Source organism: Aythya marila (assembly GCF_965140915.1).
Source record: "Aythya marila genome assembly, chromosome: Z".
Taxonomy (NCBI): domain Eukaryota; kingdom Metazoa; phylum Chordata; class Aves; order Anseriformes; family Anatidae; genus Aythya; species Aythya marila.
The window spans coordinates 85,907,033-85,928,785 of NC_139080.1; the positions used below are offsets into that span (position 1 = coordinate 85,907,033).

At 38.7% G+C, this 21,753-nt stretch overlaps 2 protein-coding genes across 7 annotated transcripts in view; one reads left to right on the plus strand and one right to left on the minus strand.

Moving 5' to 3' along the window:
* The window catches only part of KIAA0825, a 254,575-nt gene extending 241,157 nt beyond the window's left edge, over positions 1 to 13,418 (minus strand). For 3 of the 4 annotated variants that reach the window (XR_014319281.1, XM_082782589.1, XM_082782587.1), the window contains exon 1: positions 13,235 to 13,418. Coding sequence is in view for 2 of the 4 variants with exons in the window: in XM_082782589.1 (XP_082638715.1) it covers positions 13,235 to 13,336 (102 nt within the window). In the remaining 2 variants the exon portion in view is untranslated. Of the gene's footprint in view, positions 1 to 1,879; positions 1,960 to 13,234 lie in introns of all 4 variants that reach the window. The other variant, XM_082782588.1, reaches the window with a different exon arrangement.
* The window catches only part of SLF1 (SMC5-SMC6 complex localization factor 1), a 39,589-nt gene continuing 31,146 nt past the window's right edge, over positions 13,311 to 21,753 (plus strand). For 2 of the 3 annotated variants that reach the window (XM_082782590.1, XM_082782591.1), the window contains exons 1-5: positions 13,311 to 13,441; positions 13,733 to 13,846; positions 14,022 to 14,097; positions 16,588 to 16,831; positions 17,896 to 18,058. In XM_082782590.1, coding sequence (XP_082638716.1) covers positions 13,415 to 13,441; positions 13,733 to 13,846; positions 14,022 to 14,097; positions 16,588 to 16,831; positions 17,896 to 18,058 — 624 coding nt within the window. In that variant the 5' untranslated portion in view covers positions 13,311 to 13,414. Of the gene's footprint in view, positions 13,442 to 13,732; positions 13,847 to 14,021; positions 14,098 to 16,587; positions 16,832 to 17,895; positions 18,059 to 21,753 lie in introns of those variants that run through there. The other variant, XM_082782592.1, reaches the window with a different exon arrangement.

Genomic DNA, 21,753 nt, shown 5'->3' on the forward strand with positions numbered 1-21,753 from the left:
GTGTTATTTCTTACATAATTACATGACTCAAATGAGTTGTGTATCCAGTGGAGAAGTGGAACTACAGTGTAAACAATGTGCACTACTTACCTATCACATTAAATCAATCTTTTCCTTCAGAACAATAACAGACTAAAAACTAAAAAACTGTTGTTTGTTTGTTTGTTAGTCTGTTTTTTCTTAAAGGAGCATTATATTTAAAGTCTCTAGAGAGAAAAAGAGGGGGTATACACAGACTAAATTAAAAAGGAATAATATTTTTTCTAGGGTCACACTAACATTCCAGCAAATTTCTTCTTAACTTTTATAGCATTTTACTACTTTTGTAAATAAGTAAAAAATAAATAAACAACAAGCCATAGAAGGTTCAAGTTGAAAACACTCAAAGTATTATGGTTCTTTCTATACTTTTTGTAATTTGACTGCCTAAAACTGAGTGTAGTGACAGCTCTATCAGAATAACCTTCCAAAGTATAAGTTGCAACCAAATCTATTTTTATATGAGTTCAACAGTGAATCTTGGAGAATCAACTCTATTCCATTAATCTGCAAGACAAATTATGTTTGTTCTGGGCCAGCCAAGAACAGGTGGTCCCAGTTGAAGATTTTCTTCATTCATGCAACACCAAAAAAAAAAGTGTGGTGGATGTTACAAGGACAAACAAAGCATCTAGTGATAAAAGTATTTAATTTTATGAATTCTGAGTAACAAAGAAAGAGTTCAGGGATAGAAAAAGGAGAGAGCGTTTACTGAAACAACATTTTTTTCTTAGGCAAGCTGGTAATAAAAGACATTACAATATCCTGACTCATTCCAATTTTTGGAGCCGAACGCTATTCAGAAACTTTAAGTTTGTTCCAAACAGGAAAATCAAAAATCTCCTGTTTTTAAAATATGTGTCACAGAATGGCATTGAATGAATGATTTCATTTTTAATACCAAGGCAGTCTAGAGTCATTTTTTTTCTTTCATTTTTTATCATACTCCAGGGATAAGTTGATAATATGAAAAGTCTGCTGTATTCCCCACCATCCCCTGTATCTGCATAACCTGACATAACTCACATGCTCCCAGTCAAATGGCATGGTAAGAGTCAGAAACATTGTATAGCCTACTATTCGTATCACCAATAATCCAATTCTTCACCTGTACTACTAGACAATATACCTCCCAAAATGACATCTTGGAATGATTACACATTCTTATTTAAGTTAGAATTTTGTGATGACATGCATTAATGACAATGCATTCAAAAAGAGCAAAGTTAAATAGTTTGACTTCACAGAGGAAAGAGATTCAGATAACTTGAGAGACGAGTCACCCTTCTTGACCCTTTCCATAGGGTCAAGAGAGGTTATTAGATTTTTCTGTACATTATGGAATAGACTGTGTTCTGCTCCAAATAAAATAAATATCTGGGAATGGTGCACCTAAGGAAATGCTAAAAAATAATAATTTCAAAAACAATGGTCTCAACTTCTAAAATAGCCATATATTCCTAACTACAAAAAAAAAGATACTTTATTCAGATTTCTTCCAAAATCACACTACCATGCAGCTGAAATTCATACCTATATAATTCTTAAAGAACATCTAGTCATTTTTTGTATTTGGCGTAAAGAGAGAAGAATTTATAAAATTGCTGATATGAACAAAGCTTTCCTAGAACTTTTAAAAATCTCTTAAATATAAACCTAGCATCTCTTATGTTTTTGTTTTCAATCAATAAAAATTCATATATATTCTTGATTAGAACCCATAAGCACTTTCCTTTGAATAGGTCTCATCTCATTATACAGTTAAAGTTTTTTACGCATTCATAGTTTATAGCAAGTCGATTTCAGAAGATATAAATGTACAATTTACATATACACATACCTTCAGTATGTTCTCTCTGTAACTGAAATCTTCTTTAAGAGACCATGCATAATGTTCAATTAACCATTTTTTCAATGGTTCTGTGTAAAAAGAAAGTAATAAAATGATAAATAGGTAATATTTGAATAACCACTACTTTTACAAATAAAAATCCTAAGGGCCTAACTACTATGTAAAATTGCTCACTCAACAAGACCATATGCTTAATTCCAACTAATAAATAATAGTCTGAGATCAAAATGTTAAAAAAAGCTAACAACTTTGTAAACCTCCATTTCTTTTGATATGTATTACACAAACCACATCAGTAGCATAGTACTACTTCATTTTGTTGTTCCAAAAGCAGAAAAGCAATAACGAGAAGATCTGTGCCAAATGAGAAACTAGAAAGCCACAGAATGAAACAAAATAACACATGGCAGGTATTAGAAATGTTTAGATAAGGACCACATAGCTCAGTCATTGTTTCTGAACTTCACAGAAAGGCTTCATTGAGAATAATCTATCCTGTGGTCACCGACTCATAGAAAAATCAATTTAGATAACAAATACAAAAAAGATGGAAGTCTGAAGTGAATATTGTATTGTAAGAACTAAAGATTGACTGCTGCTTTTGCTAGTGTTTGTGAATACTAATGCAATGAATGAAATAAGGTAGCTAAAAGCTAGCTCAGCAAAAATACCTTATATTCCTTCTGTATCAGCCCCTTACTACCTGCAAACCCCAGTTATCAGGCAGCTATGATGGGTAAAAAGCACAGGGGACTGCAGTGAGATACTGTCCACTTGGCAGTAGTGTGGACCTTATCAACAAAGCTACAATAAGTATCATAGTTGAACATGAAGTTGGTTCACAGACCCTGAGAAATCATCTCCACAGAGGAATAGAAAGGATCGTGTTTACATAGGCATGGCAGAATATGAAGTTCCATTTTGCTTAACAGCAACAAAATGGGAAAACATATGTAGGAAATAAAAGGAAATATCCTGCTCACCTGCTTTTGTTTTACAATATTTCAAGGAATTAAACGAATCTATTTTCAAGGCTTTCAACACATTATTAAATTCTTACTTCATTCAGTACTCTTTTTGTTTACTTGTTTGTTTCAAACTGCTTCTTTAGAAGGAAAGAGATTGGGATCTACTGACACTTGCAGGGGTTTTAGCACAGCACCCCAGCACTATAGTTCCTGTAACCACTTCCCAGGAGTTCTCTTAAAGAATCAGCAAAGAGGAAGGAAGTTCGAAAGAACTGCTCAGAAGTCTGACAACCAGCTAACCCCTATTCTTGGACCAATACTTTCACGTCTGTGTTTTAAATGAACAAAGCCAACAAAGCCTGTACTTTCTGCACTGCTTTTATTACTTTTCTGAAAGCAGAGGCTATGCAAAAAAAAATGTATCAAAAATGACAGCAAGGTTGTAACTCCAGCCCACAAAAGCCAAGAAATATAAAGTTAGTCTGACGTTCAATCCTTAAATCATGCAATTGTGCTTCTTTTTTAAAAAGCAACAATGCAAGTTAATGACAAGTTGTCAGCCCTAACTTTGAATTGCCTGAAGTTTGTCATTTGGTGTTTGTGTCACAACCTTAATGTTATTTAAATGTAGTTTTTAGTATCTATTATTTAAAAAGGTCTACTTTACGACAGCAAAAAGCTTTGATGGAATAAACCTCAAAGTACACTGTAGTGCTGGTATGCCACTTCATTAGAAGTGGTGCATAAAACATATGCTGTTGACAAATCTAATTCATTAAAGGTGAGGTAGATGCACTTTAAAACAACTGGATGGCATCATTATCTACAGTTCTTTTTATAAATTATTCTTCTTTTCCCTTTTGACTGAACTTGTCAGTGTTCCCTTTTCAGACTGTGAATGTTTTTGCCTTAAAATTCAATACCTTCAACATGTTTGGACAAGTTAAATAAGTAGCGTATTTGCTAAAACTAAAATTGTAAGCAGAAACATTCACACTGATTATTTCACCTATATTAACTAATGAGAAATAAAATTAAGCGACAATGTATAAAGAGATTCAGTGTTATCAAACATAAAATTTAAAAATGAGGAGAGGAGGAAATTACAAAGTAGAACAGAGTAATGTTCTGGCAGTCTTTTGCATTGCCATTCAGATGACTTGAATTTGATATTGAATTGAATCCTGCAAGAGAGAAGGAGATCAGGCACATCACAGAGCTGACAGCTAGCTGACATACTTAGTTCTAAAGGGGAGAATTATTAACCATATTACTCAGACTTTTAGGAAAAGACCAATACTGCTACAAGAACCAGAGGCTACAGAAGAGTTTCAGTAAATTTAAGCTCAGATTTGAAGAGTGGCCCATCAGAGTGGAGAAATCCTTGAAAACCTTTCCAACAAACAAAACATATTATCAGTCAACAAATGATCAAATTCCACTTTAGAATATGTGCCTACGAAACATGGGCATTTTTCTCCTCATCCCAGGAAAAATCAAACTCTTCCATGAATGTGGACTTCAGAACCCAAAACACAGTGCAGAAGCTTCAACAAATTGATGAAAGTAAAAAAGAATGCTTTTGAAGACTAGCTAGACTATGGTTATGGTTAAATTCTACCAATCACGTATTTAGAAAGTACATTGTATACAGGGAAATTGGGGAAAGAAAAGGAGAAGAAAAGGAGAAGAAAAGGAGAAGAAAAGGAGGAAGAGAAGGAGAAGGAGAAGGAGAAGGAGAAGGAGAAGGAGAAGGAGAAGGAGAAGGAGAAGGAGAAGGAGAAGGAGAAGGAGACGGAGACGGAGACGGAGACGGAGAAGGAGAAGGAGAAGGAGAAGAGAAGATGCTTTTTGTAACTTTTCTTTTAGTTCCTTACTTATAAAGTAGCCTAATACTACATATTCAAAAAATATTTATTGGAAATTTTGCATGGAATATATAATCATACTTCAGTATGTCAGTACTGAACAAATACTTTCTAATGAGTTGGATGGATTAGTAAAAAATTTTGCTTTGTTCAAGAAAAGTCCATATAAGGCCCATAATATCATCCTATATATTTTTATGTAGACATATGTACACATATGCATTTTTTACTAGATACGGTGTCTCAGATTAATTCCATATTGTCTCTTTCAAAAACAATTTCATTCCAATATAAGATGCACCCTGAACATTTAAGAGATGTACATTTTGCTTAGATAAATCTGGCATATGAATACGTTAAATATGGAAACACTTCTAAATATAATTTACCTAGGCCTATTTTATGCCTCCATGAATTGCAGCAAATCAGTTTCTGCAAGCAACTCCAAAAGTTTAAACTAGAAGATGACAGATTAATTCACCACATTTCAATCAGCATTTACCATTTATCTCAGAAGACTTGGATCATGTACGTCCAATATGCTACATCTGCACTTCTCCTAACCAGTCTCCCCATTATTGCTCATGCTGTTCCTCTTTAATTTTGTTTCCTCTCCTACCACACTGACTTTACCATCCCGTGAGAGGAACAGTCATATTTGGTGAAGTGTGCCCCCCCACTGGAACACGGGAAGAGGTAGCTGCTGATGCACAAATGTACAGGGGTATCTCCACTCAGGGAGAGGCATCTCAAAGGCCCCCGGTCCCCAGAATCCCTTAGTGAGCTGAATTCAAAATCATTTCACTTACAACATTCTCATTACCCAAAAGATCCATATTCTATTGACTGTTGCTACTAGCAACTCTTCTTGTGAAGTCATTTCTCAGATCTGGCAGAAGGCGGCTTCTGTTTACCTCTTAACACCTTGGAATTAGGACTTTGGATATCTAAATCCCATTCTGATCTGGCAGTGTAACTGCCTGATAGATCTTTGAGGATGCTGCTGGGAATGGGGAGGCAGGAAAGGAGGAGAAACAGCAGCAGCAGGGGTACCATCCTTAAAGAGTTATGCTTATACAGAAGAGCTCATAATGCATTCCCAAAGGAAGCTTTCATGCCCCCCCAACATTTCCTGAAAAGACAGTCTGTTTCCAGCCCGTGATTTCAGCTCTGCTGGTACTTCAGCCCTTAATGATGATTTCTATGAGCAATCATCTTGCAAGGGATGTTGCTAACCTCAGTGTCCTTCTGTCAATACTGGCACTCCAGATGGGAGAAACCACTAACAGTGAAAATCTTACGCACTAATAAATGTCATTGCTTCACCGAGAAAGTGGAAGAAAAGAGGAGGAGACCTTATCTATGTCATTGCTTCAAAGGAAGTCTTTTATTCTGTGCATAAGGGACTGTCAAAGCACTCCCTCTGCAAAAGGTCTAGCTGCCTTTTCTGCAATCCTTAGATTATTTTCAGGAAACGATTTGGAGGACCTCTCCAATTCTCAAAGAGCTCCTGAGACTACAGATCACAACAGGATATTGTTGACTCTTTAGATAAGTGTACATGTCCCTCACAACATAGAGCAGTATCTCTGGATGGGACAAAGACTTGTGTCTTGTTTCTGGGTACACCAAAGGCTAGTAGAATCAAACAGTAATCTTCTCAATAACAACACTCCACTTCTTTGCACTTCCAAAAACCATCAGCCATTAACCAAAACTTCTTGTTCCTCCAAATGAATTATTCACAAAAAAAAAACAGTGAAAAAAAAAAAGATAGATATTCAGCATATTTTGTACTGAAATGAGCCTCATTATCAAACACTCAAAGCCTCCCTGAAAAGATATACCCTTTCTTATGGCAATAGGTTCTTACAGTAATACAACATACTTCTTTCCAACATACTAACAGTTGGTTTCGGATAGATTTTTTGGCAAATGCTGTCTGCTTCTTCAATCTAATAGACAATGATTGTTGTTAAAATAAAAAAGCACCAATGAACACATGAATTTATTACGGCCTTTTTAAGACACTAAAGATACACTGAGGAAGCTTGCCTTTGTCAGTGACTTGGATTTCTTAGGGATGGATGACAAATGAAGTTGTAAGAAATACAACAGATATCAGCAATATCTCCTGATGACAATGCTCTCACATTAACTTACAGGGCAACTAAGCCATTAAAAGGAAACTCTACAATACTCTAAACCTCACTGCGGGGAAAAAATATAAATTTCCTTCAGTTCCAAATATATGCCTGATATTTGCATTTCACTATATTATATGATCTTCCAGTTACATATTGATGAAATGTATAGCTCCAGTGCTAACAAACTGAAGGTTGTTTTGATATTAGCCTTCCTCTTGTTGCACCTTCATTGTCTTCCCTATTATAATTCATGTCATATTTTTACCTAACTTCTTTTTAGTATTCTTCTTTTCTTCTTTCATTCACAGACATCCACATCTTTTGCATACCCCCTGTGCTCACCTCAAGTAGAGCAAACAGCAGAGAAGGTGTAAAGTACACATGTTACCCCACATGCCTAAATTGCTTTTCTAATAACATTGAGCTAGGGCATCAACGATGCCATTGCATGCCTTGCAAAAGCCTGATAAGAAATAAAACTGTTTTGTTCTGTTTTTATTGCAGAAAAGAAGCCATTTTTTGTATCCGAACATTCTCAGTATATACACTGCTTTTTAAAAACTTACGATTACTATGAAAAAAATACAATTACAGCTACCATTACACACTCGCCATTCTGACAGGAGTTACTTAGGGAAGAATAATACACTGAAGACAAAAAAGTATACTTTAAAACAAAGACACACAAGTCAACACATACGATCTGAATGGGGTTATGCAGATTCTCAAAAGAAAAGTGGTGAGAGGACCTCTATGTACAAAAAGTTGCTGGCCGTTTCAGAACAGATCTCTGACACAGGTGAAAATATTAGAAGGTCAGTGGGGGAAGTAGGTCGATTAAGTACGCCAGGCAGGCGTGGTGGATGTAGGTCAGGGCAGAAGACTGGTATACTGATTAAGAAAAAAGGTCCAGGCAGCAATGGACTAGCTAAAGTCATGCAATGAAAAGAAACTCAAATTTTGTGTAGCACAAAAGTATTAAATGCAAAACCAAACCATCCCACTATCTCTGTTTTAAAACAACAATAAAAAAAAAATCTACTCCAAGTCATGAATGACTGAAGTGCACTAAAGAAGTGCATTTCTCTAATTCCTTAACAAGCGACCACATACAAAGTGTATAGCCTAGCATCATATACAGAAGAGTTACTGAACAAGTCGTGGAACTTCATGCTGTCCTATCTACATTTGTCCCTCAGCTTTGATTCAGGGACACGCATTAATGGGATGTGAACTGGCGGAAGGGTAGACGAACGTAAGGACATGAGATAGGCTGAGCTTACAATAATCAGAAAAATAAATGATCTGTGTAAGTAAAATGGTTACATGAAAGAAACAAAAATGATGCCTCCTGAAAAGACTATAAAAGAAGTTGATTTTGAATATAAATACAAACTTGTGATAACTGAGTTTATAGGTACAGCCTGAAGAAGTGAAACAATTTTCACAATGTGCGTTATGTCATTCCTATATTCACCAGCACACAAAAGAAACTTTAAGTACATTTACAGAAGAACTACTATTAATAAGAAACTATTCTAGCGTCTGTAGGTTTATATTGTGTTCATATTACTTCTAATTCTAGTAATCCTTTATAACTCCAGAAAAAAATATATTTTTTTTCCTTCACCATTAGGACAAAGCCAGTGAGTGCTTCATACTAAGGACAGACTTAGCAAATGGATTTAGAAGAGGGCTCAAAGTAAGATTTTTCTCCACATGAAGGCAGTGTGGAGACACTTCATACTGTTTTAGTTTTTGTGATAGACTTTTCAGTGTAGCTTCTGGTTGCTTTTACAAAGCTGTGATTGCTAAGCATTTGACCAAAATTCACCCATTTTGACTTTTGTTTTGTCCAGTGATACTGCTTAGATGAGTATATACACGTATGTACACATGCAGAGAGAGCCAATGTCAAAGATTAGCAGACAAAATCTTAGACAGAGTTGAGGCAATAGCAGAAAATACCTCTAAGAAATCCTGTTTTAAAGTGTGCAGTTAATCAAGCAGTAAACTTTTTCATATGATGGAAAATATTTTATGTACTGTATTTGGTTTACATGGCAATGTTTGTTGTTTTTTGTTTTTTTTTTTTGGGGGGGGGGGGGTGGTTGCATGGGCAGCCTCTGAGAGCAGTGAGAACTTAGCGAGAAGCAGCCCTGCAGCCCCCAGGTGAGTGCGGCAGGAGGGCAGGAGGTGCTCCTGGCTGGCATGCAGCAGCAGTTCCCCTGCGGGCTGTGCAGGGAGAGGCCCCTGGTGGAGCAGGCTGTCCCCCTGCAGCCCATGGGTCCCACACGGAGCAGATCTCCACGCTGCAGCCCCCCCATGGGTGGAGGAGCCCCCGGTGGAGCAGGTGGATGTGGCCTGGAGGAGGCTGCGGCCCATGGAGAGCCCCATGACTCCAGTTGGTGAGCCATCTCCCTGTCCTAATCACAACCCATGAACAATTTTTTCATTCTGTCTTCTCCCCCTGTCCTTCAGAGGAAGAAGGATGAGAGAGTGACGTTGTAAAACTCAGCTAGCCATCAGTGTGAAACCACCATACGTACACAATGAAAAGTATGATAAGATATAACCTTAATAATCATAATGATAAGATAATCATAATCATAATGATAATTGCAATCACAACGATAAAATAATCTGCCAGATCACACTTCATAACAGAAAAAGATACCTAGGCATGAATGCATGATTTCTGGACAAGAAGACCAATGGGATCCTGGCGTGCATTAAAAGGAGCGTGGCCAGCAGGTCAAGAGAGGTGATCCTGCCCCTCTACTGTGCCCTGGTCAGGCCTCTCCTGGAATACTGTGTCCAGTTCTGGGCTCCCCACTACAAAAAAGACAGGGATCTCCTGGAAAGAGTCCAGCGGAGGGCCACAAAGATGATACAGGGCCTGGAGCATCTTCCCTGTGAGGAAAGGCTGAGAGACCTGGGTCTGTTCAGCCTGGAGAAGAGAAGACTGAGAGGGGCTCTTACCAATGTTTACAAATATCTTAAGTGTGGGAAACAGTGGGATTTGGCCAACCTCTCTTCAGTGGTCTGTCTGTGGGGACAGAACAAGGGGCAATGGCCACAAAATGGATCACAGGAAATTCTGCATGAGTATACAAGAGAACTTCTTCACGGTGAGGGTGATGAGCACTGGGACAGGCTGCCCAGGGAGGTTGTGGAGTCTCCTTCTCTGGAGATATTCAAGGCCGGTCTGGACGCCTACCTGGACAGCCTGCTCTGAGGGACCTGCTTTGGCAGGGGGGTTGGACCCGATGATCTCTGGAGGTCCCTTCCAACCCCTTCAATTCTGTGACTCTGTGTGTGATTTGTATCCCAATCGCCGTTACTGCAAGAAATCAGTTATCATTTTCCACATAGAAAGTCAAAAGGCCGATGGGGGACAAAAGGGATCCCAAGCCCTAAGCTGCCATTAAAAAAAAAAATAAAAAAAAAAAGTTTTGGGCAGAAAGTTAGAAGAGTGGAATGAAAAATAAAATTCCCTCTTTTTTTTTTCTTTTTTTGTTTCTCTAATAAATAAAAATAAAAAGAAGCAGACAGAAAGTCTGAGGAGATGGGTACCTGAAACACTGCAAGTAAACCCTTTCTGTGAAAGAGCAATGTTTGTGTAGCCCTGTAAATAATGAAATGAAGATATCTACATGTATCTCAAACACAGAGACCAACAGATTTAATATAGTGTATAATACTGCACAAATAAACCATCTTTGCTAGGACAAAGAAACTGAGAGGTGCTGGAAAATACTCCAACTAAACTACCCCTAGCTGTATGAGAACTCATTTTCTCTCTTGTAAATTAGAAATAAAACAATCATAATGAGATGAAAAATATTTACTGTAATAAGATCACTGCAAGAACAGAAAAATAAGAAAATGTTTTAGTCTTATTATGAAAAAAATGGAGAGCATAAATGAAACCCAAACTTAGCAGACATCACCAAAATGAAGGTAATAGAAATATTCTTACCACATTAAAGCTACACTGCAATAGCAATGTAATTTAAGTGTTTGAGGTTTCAGTTGTTTTGATTACATATATTACATGTGCCACAGACCAGAAAAAAAAATTCTCAAAGACAACAGTCAGCATAGAAGCATGTAACTTCCTCACTAGTAGTTAGTTCACAGTATTCTGAGCTGAAAGTTAGTGTTACACGTTGAAGACTTCTCTAGTCTGTTAAGAACACTGTGGCATAAAACTATTAGTTATTATTAGTTAAGTAATAATTAGCACTTAATAATTGTTAATAGTCATAATAATTTAACTGTTAGCTTTAAAATATATTAATCCAAACAGAGTAGACTAACCCCAAATTAATTACTCTTATGAACAGTTGTATGTCTTTCTTTTCCAGTTTTTAAATTAGAGAAAATTTTGACCATCAAATAAATATAACATTTATAGACAATAAATTAATTGTAGTCTAAACCTTAGATTACGTATTGCAAAACAAATACATTTTGGATTTCCCTCACTCCAATTATGAAAATTAATATGAATTCCTTTACAGCACTGACAACTCAGTAGTGAAGGTATAAAGGTGAAATAGGTACAAAACAGAAAATGTAATGTGCAACTAATTTTCATTGTCTATTAAGTAACACAAGCAATAAATAAAGTCATTTGATTCTGAATATTCTCATAGACATTAAAAGACTTTTCAGCGCCACTTATATAAAAACTAATGACAGAGGTAGTTGTTGGTTGCTTCACCATACTGGCGTACAAAAATATAACTGCAATGTTAAGGAAACAAGTTAGGACAAAACTTCAGTAAGCAGTATGAGTAGCAACCTGAATCTACTTTCACTTTTCCTTGAAAAGTTGTCACAGTTTTTGCGTTACTTTATAGTAATGAGGCTATAGACAGGATAAACATTTTTTGTTTTAGATAATTATTCAATGAGTGGTTCCATGTCTTATGTGAAGCATGAAATCAAAGCGTTGCTTGGGATTCCAAATAAATTTCACACCATCTTGTTCATTCAATCACTGGAGTACCCGAATACATTACAAAAAGCAACAGAAGACTCATGAGGGCGGACAAATCTATTTCTCCATGTTGATAGCTGGGAAACTGACAGAATTAGAACCAAGTGTCCAATGTGCAGACACATTTTAGATGTCTAAATTTAAATTTTTTGGTGTGTTCATGGTGGTTGTGCTTTTTCTTGGGGGTGGCGGTGGTGGTGTTTTCCAACTGGAATACTTCATGTTTTAGAGCAGTAACGAGGTCAAAGTGTTTCTTCTGTTGACCTAAACTGTAGTGACAATAACATAATATTTGTGGAAGTTTTGATGTACACATCTCAGTTTACATGGGAAGGGAAGGGGAAGGGGAAGGGGAAGGGGAAGGGGAAGGGGAAGGGGAAGGGGAAGGGGAAGGGGAAGGGGAAGGGGAAGGGGAAGGGGAAGGGGAAGGGGAAGGGGAAGGGGAAGGGGAAGGAAGCTACCTCAGTGAGTACAAAGCAAGTTGTCCACTATCACCTATGAATTTTATGGGGAGAGAGTTGCATACGGTTCTCTAAGGACGCAACTCAAGGTTCTTGACTCAGGATACGTGCCTTCTATTTTCCAACTGTAGGCATAAAAATGAAGTACCCTACAAAGCCCGTTTTATTTGTTATAAAACACTGAACTATTTATCGTGTGCGACCCGCTCCGTGCGTGAAGGTGACACCAGGAACCCAGCGGAGTCACACCTCACGCGTGGATGGGACCAAAAGGAAAGTTTCACAAGCAGCTGCCATCCCAGTATTTCTAGGTTTCTAAATTGCGTGGTTGACATACAATCTGAACGTGTTTTTTTTTTTTTTTTTTTTAACTTTTTTTTAGGTGGCTTGATAATTAAAAGAAAAAAAAAATAAATCACTGAATTACGTAACAGCGACTTGGTGCCAACGAGATCCGGGCAGGGGGCACCTCAGCTCCCTCTGCTAAGCAAGCTGCCACCTCGCAGCCCTACGAGCCCGCTCGGCAACACCATTTGTGATTTCCACAGCCCAAAAGCACATCCGAGCCTCCGAGCCGGCGCCGGTTCGTCTCGCAGCCCTCCTTTTCGCCTCACCACCCGGCTGTCCCCACCCCTGTACACACCACCACCACCACCACCACCACCACCACCACCACCACCACCACCACCACCTCCATCTCCATCTCCATCTCCTCCTCCTCCTCCTCCTCCTCCTCCTCCTCTCCTCCTCCCTCGGATCGTGGCGGCGCTGCCGCCGCCCGGGGAGCCGTGGAAGTGCGCAGCGCCCAGCCGCGCTCCGCCCGCCGCACCCCGGGGAGCCCCCGGGCGGGGCTCCTCCACCGGGGGGGGCAGCCCCGCCGGGACCACTTACCCGGCCGGGCGCCCCCAAGTCCCGCTCAACTCCGTGCCCGCAGCCCCCCAGGCGACCGCCGAGCGTCGGTGACAACGGCCCGGAACGGCCCCGCCGCCACATCCGGAGGCGGAGCGGGAGGAGGCGGCCACGGCGCCGGGGAGCGGCCGGGGCAGGGCTCGGCCGGGAGCGGGACGCGAAATGGCGGACGCCGCCCTCCCGCCTGGCGTACGTGGGGCGCGGGCGGGAGCCGCGGGGGCCCCCCTGTGAGGAGCAGGAGGAGGAGGAGGAGGAGGCGGCGGCCTTTCCTTCGCCTTTCCTTCGCCTTTCCCTCGTCTTTCCCTCGCCTGTGAGGGCCGTGCCGTGCTGGGGGTGCTCGGGGCTGCGTGGTGGTGGTCTCCGGGTGGTGGGTGGCCGCCGGGTGAGGAGAGGAGGCTGCTGGCTGTGTGCCCCCTCCGCCAGGCAGCGTTTTGTAATGCGTGTTTTGTGTTTCCTTCTCGGTTCTTCTTCTTCTCGCAGGTGGCGAGTGGTGGCCCGAAACGGCGAATCCAGTTAACTGGGTTTAGAGGAAGAGAGAAGAAAGCGCTAGTTGAGTTGCTGTTCAAGCTGGACTGCGTTTTCCTTGATAGTAAGGTACTGTTCCTTGAAGCACCTTGGTTCCTTGGTTTAAAGCAGGAAGGGAAAAAAAAAAAAGATGCAACCCTTAAAATCAAGGACTTTGTAGCAATTTAGAGTTGTGTATAAGTAGCCAAGAAAGTTTAAACGTTTTCAGTGATAACACTGTGTATTTTGTTTGTGTTTTTATTAGAAATACAAGAATTGTACGCATCTTATAGCGAAAAAGCTTTGCAAGAGTGAAAAGTTCTTGGCTGCCTGTGCTGCAGGTGAGTAGAAGATTCGCTGTAAGATTTCAAAGAATCATAACAGAACTAGAAAGGAGCTCTTGAAGGCTTCTAGTTACCTGTTTTAATTTCATGAATGGACTGTCTTACAAAACCACCTTCTGCTTGTTCAGATATCCTTGATTTTTGTCAAAGTACCGTGTTCAAGTTTTGATTTACTTCTTTTTTTGCTTTGGTAAGTGCTAAGGGATATTCATGCCATCTTCTTTCACTTGATATACATTTCTTTCTAAACAAAAACTTTTGTTATATATCAGTTGTATCGTGAGGTCATATCCAAATGACACAGGTGCATGTATATGGCCACCTGAAGAGGGATTGGATAGAGTATGGACACCTGTAGTTACTGAGCTGGTTTTTGACACCAAATTTGCTGTAGCATTACATGTGTAACAATGTTAAGGATTACTGTTTCTAAGTTTCTGCTTATGCAGCATGATAAAATTCCAGGCTATTGCCACTGGCATTTTACTAGGTGAGCCTCTGGCCTTTCCTTTTGTTGTTCTCTCACCTAAGTTTGGATGCTGGAATTCTGTACTGGAGCAACTAAAATGCTTTTAAAACAAGAACTACATATTTACATATTTGAAGATTACTTCTAAGAGAAGTTACCTGTGGGCATTGTATAATGAGTTCAGAAAACATTGCAGAGTTACAAGATGTTGTTGTCCTCGTCAATTAACTATTTAAATATGATCCTTATTTTTCCCATACTGTGTTATAACAACTGGCTGAAGAAAGTTTTGGGATGGATCTTGAATCTTGAATTTAAGAGATTACAGATAGAAATAGATAAATTTACTTGTGGGATTACCTGTAAAATTAGTGATCTTATTTTTAGACTTGCAGGCTACATTAGCAGGTATTTCAATCATCTGTCACTGCTAGAATTTCAGTATATGCATTAATGATTACTTGAATGGATCTAAAAATTCTGATCAAACTCATATCAAAAAGGAAATAGAAGGAAAGGTGCCATAAGAGAAGCAATATATGGATATATTTAGAATCACATTTGTGGTGTAGTATTTCATTTTAAGTCTTAGGTACTTTAGATATCAAATTTTATTTATATATTTTACTTTGGGAGATTTAAAACAACTGGATATATTTTTCTTGAACTGAGTGGAAACAATATACATACTGTCCACGTGGCAATGCAAAACTCTTGTATTTCTGTGTTTTGAAACCTTCCCCAAAACCATCTAGAACTTAATTTTGGAAAAAGCACTGGTTTTGCATAATCATTGCCCTTGGTGGCAGACAGAGTGTGTTCATTCCTAATGCATTTTTTCCTAAGTACAACAGATCATATTTAAACCCATTTAAAACTCAATAGAAGTGAAGGTAAATAAACAAGGGTGCCAGTCTTCATGGACTCCCTAGCTGACAGATAATTTGAGATGGAAACTTTAAAATGAAAGTGATTTTTTTAACATACACGTTGTGTACAACACACCTATTTCATCAGAAGTCTACTGGTACCTACACTAGGTTATACAGAAATACCGTCTGTGCTCCTGCACTGAGACATTTTGCCACTCAACCCTGCTGTTCTGTGAAGCCAATTAGGTTCACACAATTCAAGTCAATTTCTCTTACAGTATCTTACAGTCAGTAGTGTTTCAATACAGGAGTAGGTTACTAACCACAGCTCTTGACCTGAACCTGTAAGAAGAGAGAGACAGAGGGAAAAAAAGGGGAAGATCATTACATACAGTATCAGAAGCATACATGCAGAAGATGAAAGAGGAGAGGCGGAGGAGGTGGAGCCAAAGGAGGAGAGGAAAGGGTTGTGAAAAGAAGAAAGGGGAAAGACAAAAGTCTAAAACCAAATCCCCTGAACATTGGTATTCGCTGTACTTGCAATGTAAGTAATACCAAGAATGTATAAAAGAAACAGCTTACATGCTAAAAACTTCATCCATCTTTTTAATTACTGGAGGTAAAACATTGCCTCGGTTCACTAAATTAAGCCCTTAGCAAAAGCAAAGAAACAAACAAAAAAATCAACTAGCAAATGTGCATGGACAGCATTATTGCATACAACTACACCAAATGCACCTCTGATCTCTTTAGGTATGTTTTAAAAAGTTTCAACTTCTCTTGAAAACAGAGGGTTAAGCAAGATTCTTTTCAAGTTGTAAAAAAACAAAATCTGGGAAGCTGGAAAGTTCCATTTGCAGATTTTTGAGGAGAGAGTCACATAATTTATCTGGGAAGGGTAAAAAGGTACTTGATCGTTAAAAGAAAACAAAATGATCATTTTCAGTGGTATTGTGAGGTTTCTCGTTTTTAAACTGTGAAGATGAGAACTCTTGTAGTAGGAAGAAGTTTTTAAAATGGTACTTATAATTCCAGCTTTTATTTGCACAAGAAAGGTTGAAGTTAATTTTGTAGTAGATCTTCAGCTGATTGCCATTTGTCTGCACAAAAAAATCTTTTGTGGTTGACAGTTCATTTGCTTTTTAGGAAAGTGGATACTAACTAAGGAGTACATAATTAATAGTGCCGAAAGTGGCAGATGGCTTGATGAAACAACGTACGAATGGGGATATAAAATTGAAAAAGACACCCATTATTCACCTCAAATGCAATCTGCACCTAAAAGATGGCGCAAAGAACTGATGCAGTCTAGTGCTCCAGGGGCCTTCCACAGATGGAAAGTTATCCTCGCTGTTAAGGAAGGTGGTAAACGAATGATGTCTGTTATAAGGTAGGAGGATATGTCTTAAAGTTTAAATAATGAGCAACAGAACACTTACGGTATGGTGTTGAACACATCTTTATTCTTCCATCCCGGTTAATTTGGTCCATAACAACTTCTGGCTCTTCAAACTCTGAATCATTTTCATTAACATACTTTCCTACATTTTACAATTCTTTTAATCTTTGACATCACAGCTTTTTTTAGATTTCTTTTGGTATAATGTTAAATATAATATGCATTATCATATGTTAGTATCCTAAGTAAACAGAAACATTCTTCATGAGACGTGGTACGTAGATTTTTGCTTTTTTCAGAGTACTGCTTTATGTTGTGTATGTTACATACCAAATGGTAGCCAGAATCATTTCATTTGGTTGGGTGATCTGAGCCACCCATGAGCTATGGCTTAAGGATCAGGGCTGCACTTTGACCTTTTTCTTCTTCCTTAATTTTTTTGGTCACACCTATGCAACAGTTTCTTGTAATTCTGAAGACCTGACTTGTACTATAACACCTAATATGTACTGTAACAAATACAAAGGAAAAGAAAAACTCAGGTGTGAGACTTCTGAGACTTTGTTTTTCCTCCCTACCCATTTGGTTTCCATGCTTAAAGTGTACATGGTATCACAAGTACAGTATTAAAAGTAACATTTGTTGTCTAAAACAGTAAAAGCAAGCAGCCCCTGACTTTATTTTAGAGCTATCCATCAATGTAAGTTCATTGCAGGAGAACATACTGTCCTATTCTCCTCTGTTGAAATTCCAGTTAGTTAGGAGTACTTCTCGGGTCTGGGTGTACCACAGATGCATAGGCAAGAAAGGAGTGAACTTTGTCTGGTTGATGATGGAGCGGGGCTGCATCACCAAATACCTGTCTGCAGTTCACAAAGACAGTCTTGCTATGTGTGCTCCTTCATTTTCTCAAGGCTGTTAAGCACCCTTTTATCGTCCTAATAAAGGCTGGGCAACGTCATATGTCTGCACTCTGTAGTTTGTGAACAGTAATGTAACTTTTAGCAGTATGAATATAACACAGTAAATAAATCTTTCCAAATATGTTTGTTTAGAGTTCTGCAAGCTGGAAAGGCAACCATATGTTCATCCCAAAATATGGGGAGTGATATTACTCATATATTTCTCCATAATAAATTCTTTCTTATGCAAAATGAAAAACGTTTCCCTGAAGATCAGTGCTACCCTTTGCAATATATAGAAGATTACCTTTTGGAGGTAAGTAAATTTAAAAAACATACATAAAATTAATTGTTCATTTTTATTGTTAAAAATTTATATCAAGCTTACTAATTACTTTGTGTGATGCAGCATTAATAATAGAGGTGGATATGATCACCCTGAATGTTTTGAACTGATGAGAAGTAATGCAGCTTTCTTGTACTGGGACTGTTTATCCTAGAGAAGAGAAGATTTCGGGGAGATCTCTTCAGTCTGTATAAGTACCAGGAGCAGGGGGTGTACAAAGAGGATGGAGTGAGGTTCTTTTCAGTGGTGCCCAGTGCCCCAATGCCAGGACAAGGGGCAGTGGGCACAAACTGGAGCACAGTAGGTTCCCCCCGAACACCGGGAAGCAATTCTGTGCTGTGCAAGTGATGGAGCAGTGGCACAGGTTGCCCAGGGAGGTGGTGGAGTCTCCTCCTTGGAGATCTTCAAAAGCCACCTGGGCCTGTCAAAAACCACCCTGCTCTGGGTGGCCTTGCTTGAGCAAGGAGTTTGACCAGATGATCTCCAGAGGTACCTCCAACTGTAACCAGTCTGTGATTCTGTAACAGAAGAATTGTCTTTCTCAAAGCAGTGTGATTCAAACTCAAAGCAGTTTGATTCAAAGCAGTAGAAGTGACGCCAAAGAAGCATACATCTTCTTGCTCTGTATGTTCCTTCTTGGCTCCTGCTTTGTGCTGTTACTAGTGAAAAAATGAATTAGACTTCAGGAGGAAGTTTCAGTGTAGCTGACCATCAAATAAACAGTTTAGAAAGTTATTCATAAATTGCCAAGAAAAATACTGATTTTTGTTCTCTTTATTTTGGTAACAATTTCAACTGTGTATATCATGGTTGGGCCAGTTGATCTAAGAGGTCATTTCCAGCCCTTATGATTCTATGATCTGTGTGTTTATCTGTCTATATATATGTGTAGATGTAGATATTTTAATTTTATCCTCATGCTTCATAATCAATTTAATTACCTCTTTTCTGAACTAACCTCAATTATTCTACCTTTCTGTTCATAACATTACAGTCTGGTAAAAAGATTCAGATTCTTAACTCAGAAATAAGTTTGCTCATAGTCCTTCATGGCTGGGAAGAATTGGTGGTTGCCATATGAATTCTCTGAGGGGACTCTATTGGGCAGAGGAAATTCACTCAAACTATTCCTGAACTAGGAATTTTATGTAAGTTTCTCACCTATATTCCCTTTTCAGTCAATGTACTCAGACTGATGCTGCAAGAATTGTAATTCCTAAAATACATGTATGAACTGCTGTCTAAGCATACCATTAACTCCCCATTACTACAGAGAGATCTTTCCATGCTCGAGGACAGACAAAGTTAAATAAAAATCAATTTAAACTAAAGGATTCTGTAACGAAGCATATGAGAACAGAGTAGCCTGCCAAGAGGATTTGTTAAGCATGTTTTGTACACAATATGAACGTTCCTTTAGACTTGCAGTTCCTCAGACTGAGGGATGATTTTAATCAACTGCTAAATAAAAAATGCTGCCTTTGCAAACTTGTAGAGCTAACAGTGGGTTTATTAAGGCAGTATCTGCTTCTTCTGGAAATCTTTTAAATTCTTCAGATCAAAGTATTTTGCTCTCCTCATTTTAATGATTAATAAAGCTGTTACAAAAGGGCAAAAAAGGGGTTGAAAGATCTTAGTGTTTACATGCTGATTAAAACACACAGCAGTGTGGGATCTTGGTCTAGTGCGTACTTTCTTAATCATACTTGTTCAGGGAAATTTATGTTTAATAGAGGAATGAGAGTCAAGTATTTATGACTATCTCACCTTTTACTGATCTTCGTGAACCCTGAATTCATCCCAGTTGTGATAAGTGTTCCATCTTTACTGATTCATTAACTTCCACACATCCTTTTTTCTAGATTTCACTAAAGTAACTCACTTCAGAGGGCACAAGAGCACCAGTTTCTATTTAAATGCTTCTAAAGAACTCAGAAAACTGCCAAGACTCTGTCTCTTAAAAGGACAAGAGTAAAACATAGGCACAACACTTTTGATAAAGCCTAATGCACGTTAACAAAATGTTATGAACATGCTCTTTTCTCTTGCTTCTGGCAGTACTTGGTACACATTTCATTAGGACTTCAAAAGTTCCAATTTTGTAAATCTATAGTCCTGCTATTTGACTACTACTTCTTCCCATAAACATGTGTCTTATGGTTTAGTACCCAGATCAGATCCTAAATTAAGCAAAACCGCAGTGTATTCATTTTTAAAAGTGAAACTGCATGTAGTCATAGGCTTTCAGACTGTTTTCTCTCTGATTTTTTTTTTTTTTTTTTTTTTGGGACCAACGCTTTACTTTGTCTGTATTTCGGTATCTGTTCCTATATCAACCTCTGTTAAAACACTCTGTGGGACTGTCATAAATGATTTGAAACTATAAGGTGTTGTTTTTTCCTGGTTCAAGGTGTTAAAGCCATATGCATGATTCTAGGGAGCTATCCTCATACTTAAACACAGACTTTAGATGCTTTTTTGGCTGCACACTAAAATTCACAAATTTTTACCAAGATAGTACTATAAATTATCTGAATATAAGTATTTTTAGAAGCATGTTGAAACTAATGTGCAGAGAGTGGCACTAAAAGTAAAGGCTAGTTAATGCATCAAAGCAGGGCTTGAGTTCACACTCATCTTTGGCTCACCAAAAACTATTTAGAGCCATTTTCAAGTTACCAAAAGTACTTGACGCATCAATTCCTCTCACAAGCAGACTTGATTTGGGAAAGACTTATTTATTACAAATTAATAACAGAGTAGAATAGTGAGAAACAATAAAATGAAAACCACCTTCGCCCTACTCTGCTCTTCTTCCCATGTTCATCTTTGTTCCCCATTCTTCTGTCTTCTGCTCCTCCAGGAGCAGCATGGGGGTTTTGGCCAGTCCTGACATGTCATCTCTGCTGCTGCTTCTTCCTCACACCTCTCGTAGGAACGCTCCTTCATGAGCTGCTCCATTGTCAGCCCTACCCTTTGTTCAAGCCTTCAGGAATGGACTGCTTAACCCGGGGCTCTGTACCTGGAGCACCTCCTGCCCTCCTTCTGCACTGACCTTGAGAGCTGCAGGGCTGCTTCTCACTCATTTCTCACTCTTGCAGCTGCTGCAAATGTCTTTACCATTTCTTAAATATGCTACCTCTGGGGGCTCAGTTGTAGCCAGCAGAGAGCTCCTTTTGAAGTGTCTGAAACTGGCTCTGCTCTAAAATGGGGCAGGTTCTGGTCTGTTTGTACTCGTAGTGGCCACACCTGCAGCTCTTCCACCCCCCACCACCAAAACCTTGACGTGTAAACTCAATGCAGCCTAAAACAAAGATGTTTTAGTCTTAGTCTGTGCAGATAAAAAAAAAAAAAAAGCACAACTTCTAAATTTTAAATTACTAGCTTAGTGCACCCTTAAAGGCAAGAACTGAAAGGATTTCACTGTAGCGGCCTTTATGGTCATAGACAAACTGATGAAAACCTGCGTTAAAAAAAACAAACAAACAACAAAACACCTCACTACATTTTCAACTAATTGAAAAGATGTGGGCTTTATTTTTGTTTCTGAAAAGTCCAAAAAGAGAATCTGTTATGTCTTAACACAGCTCTTGTTTCAACAACAGAGATTGGGACAGAGTTACAAGTCAATTAGGAAAATAACTGGGAAAACTTATATTGGTAGT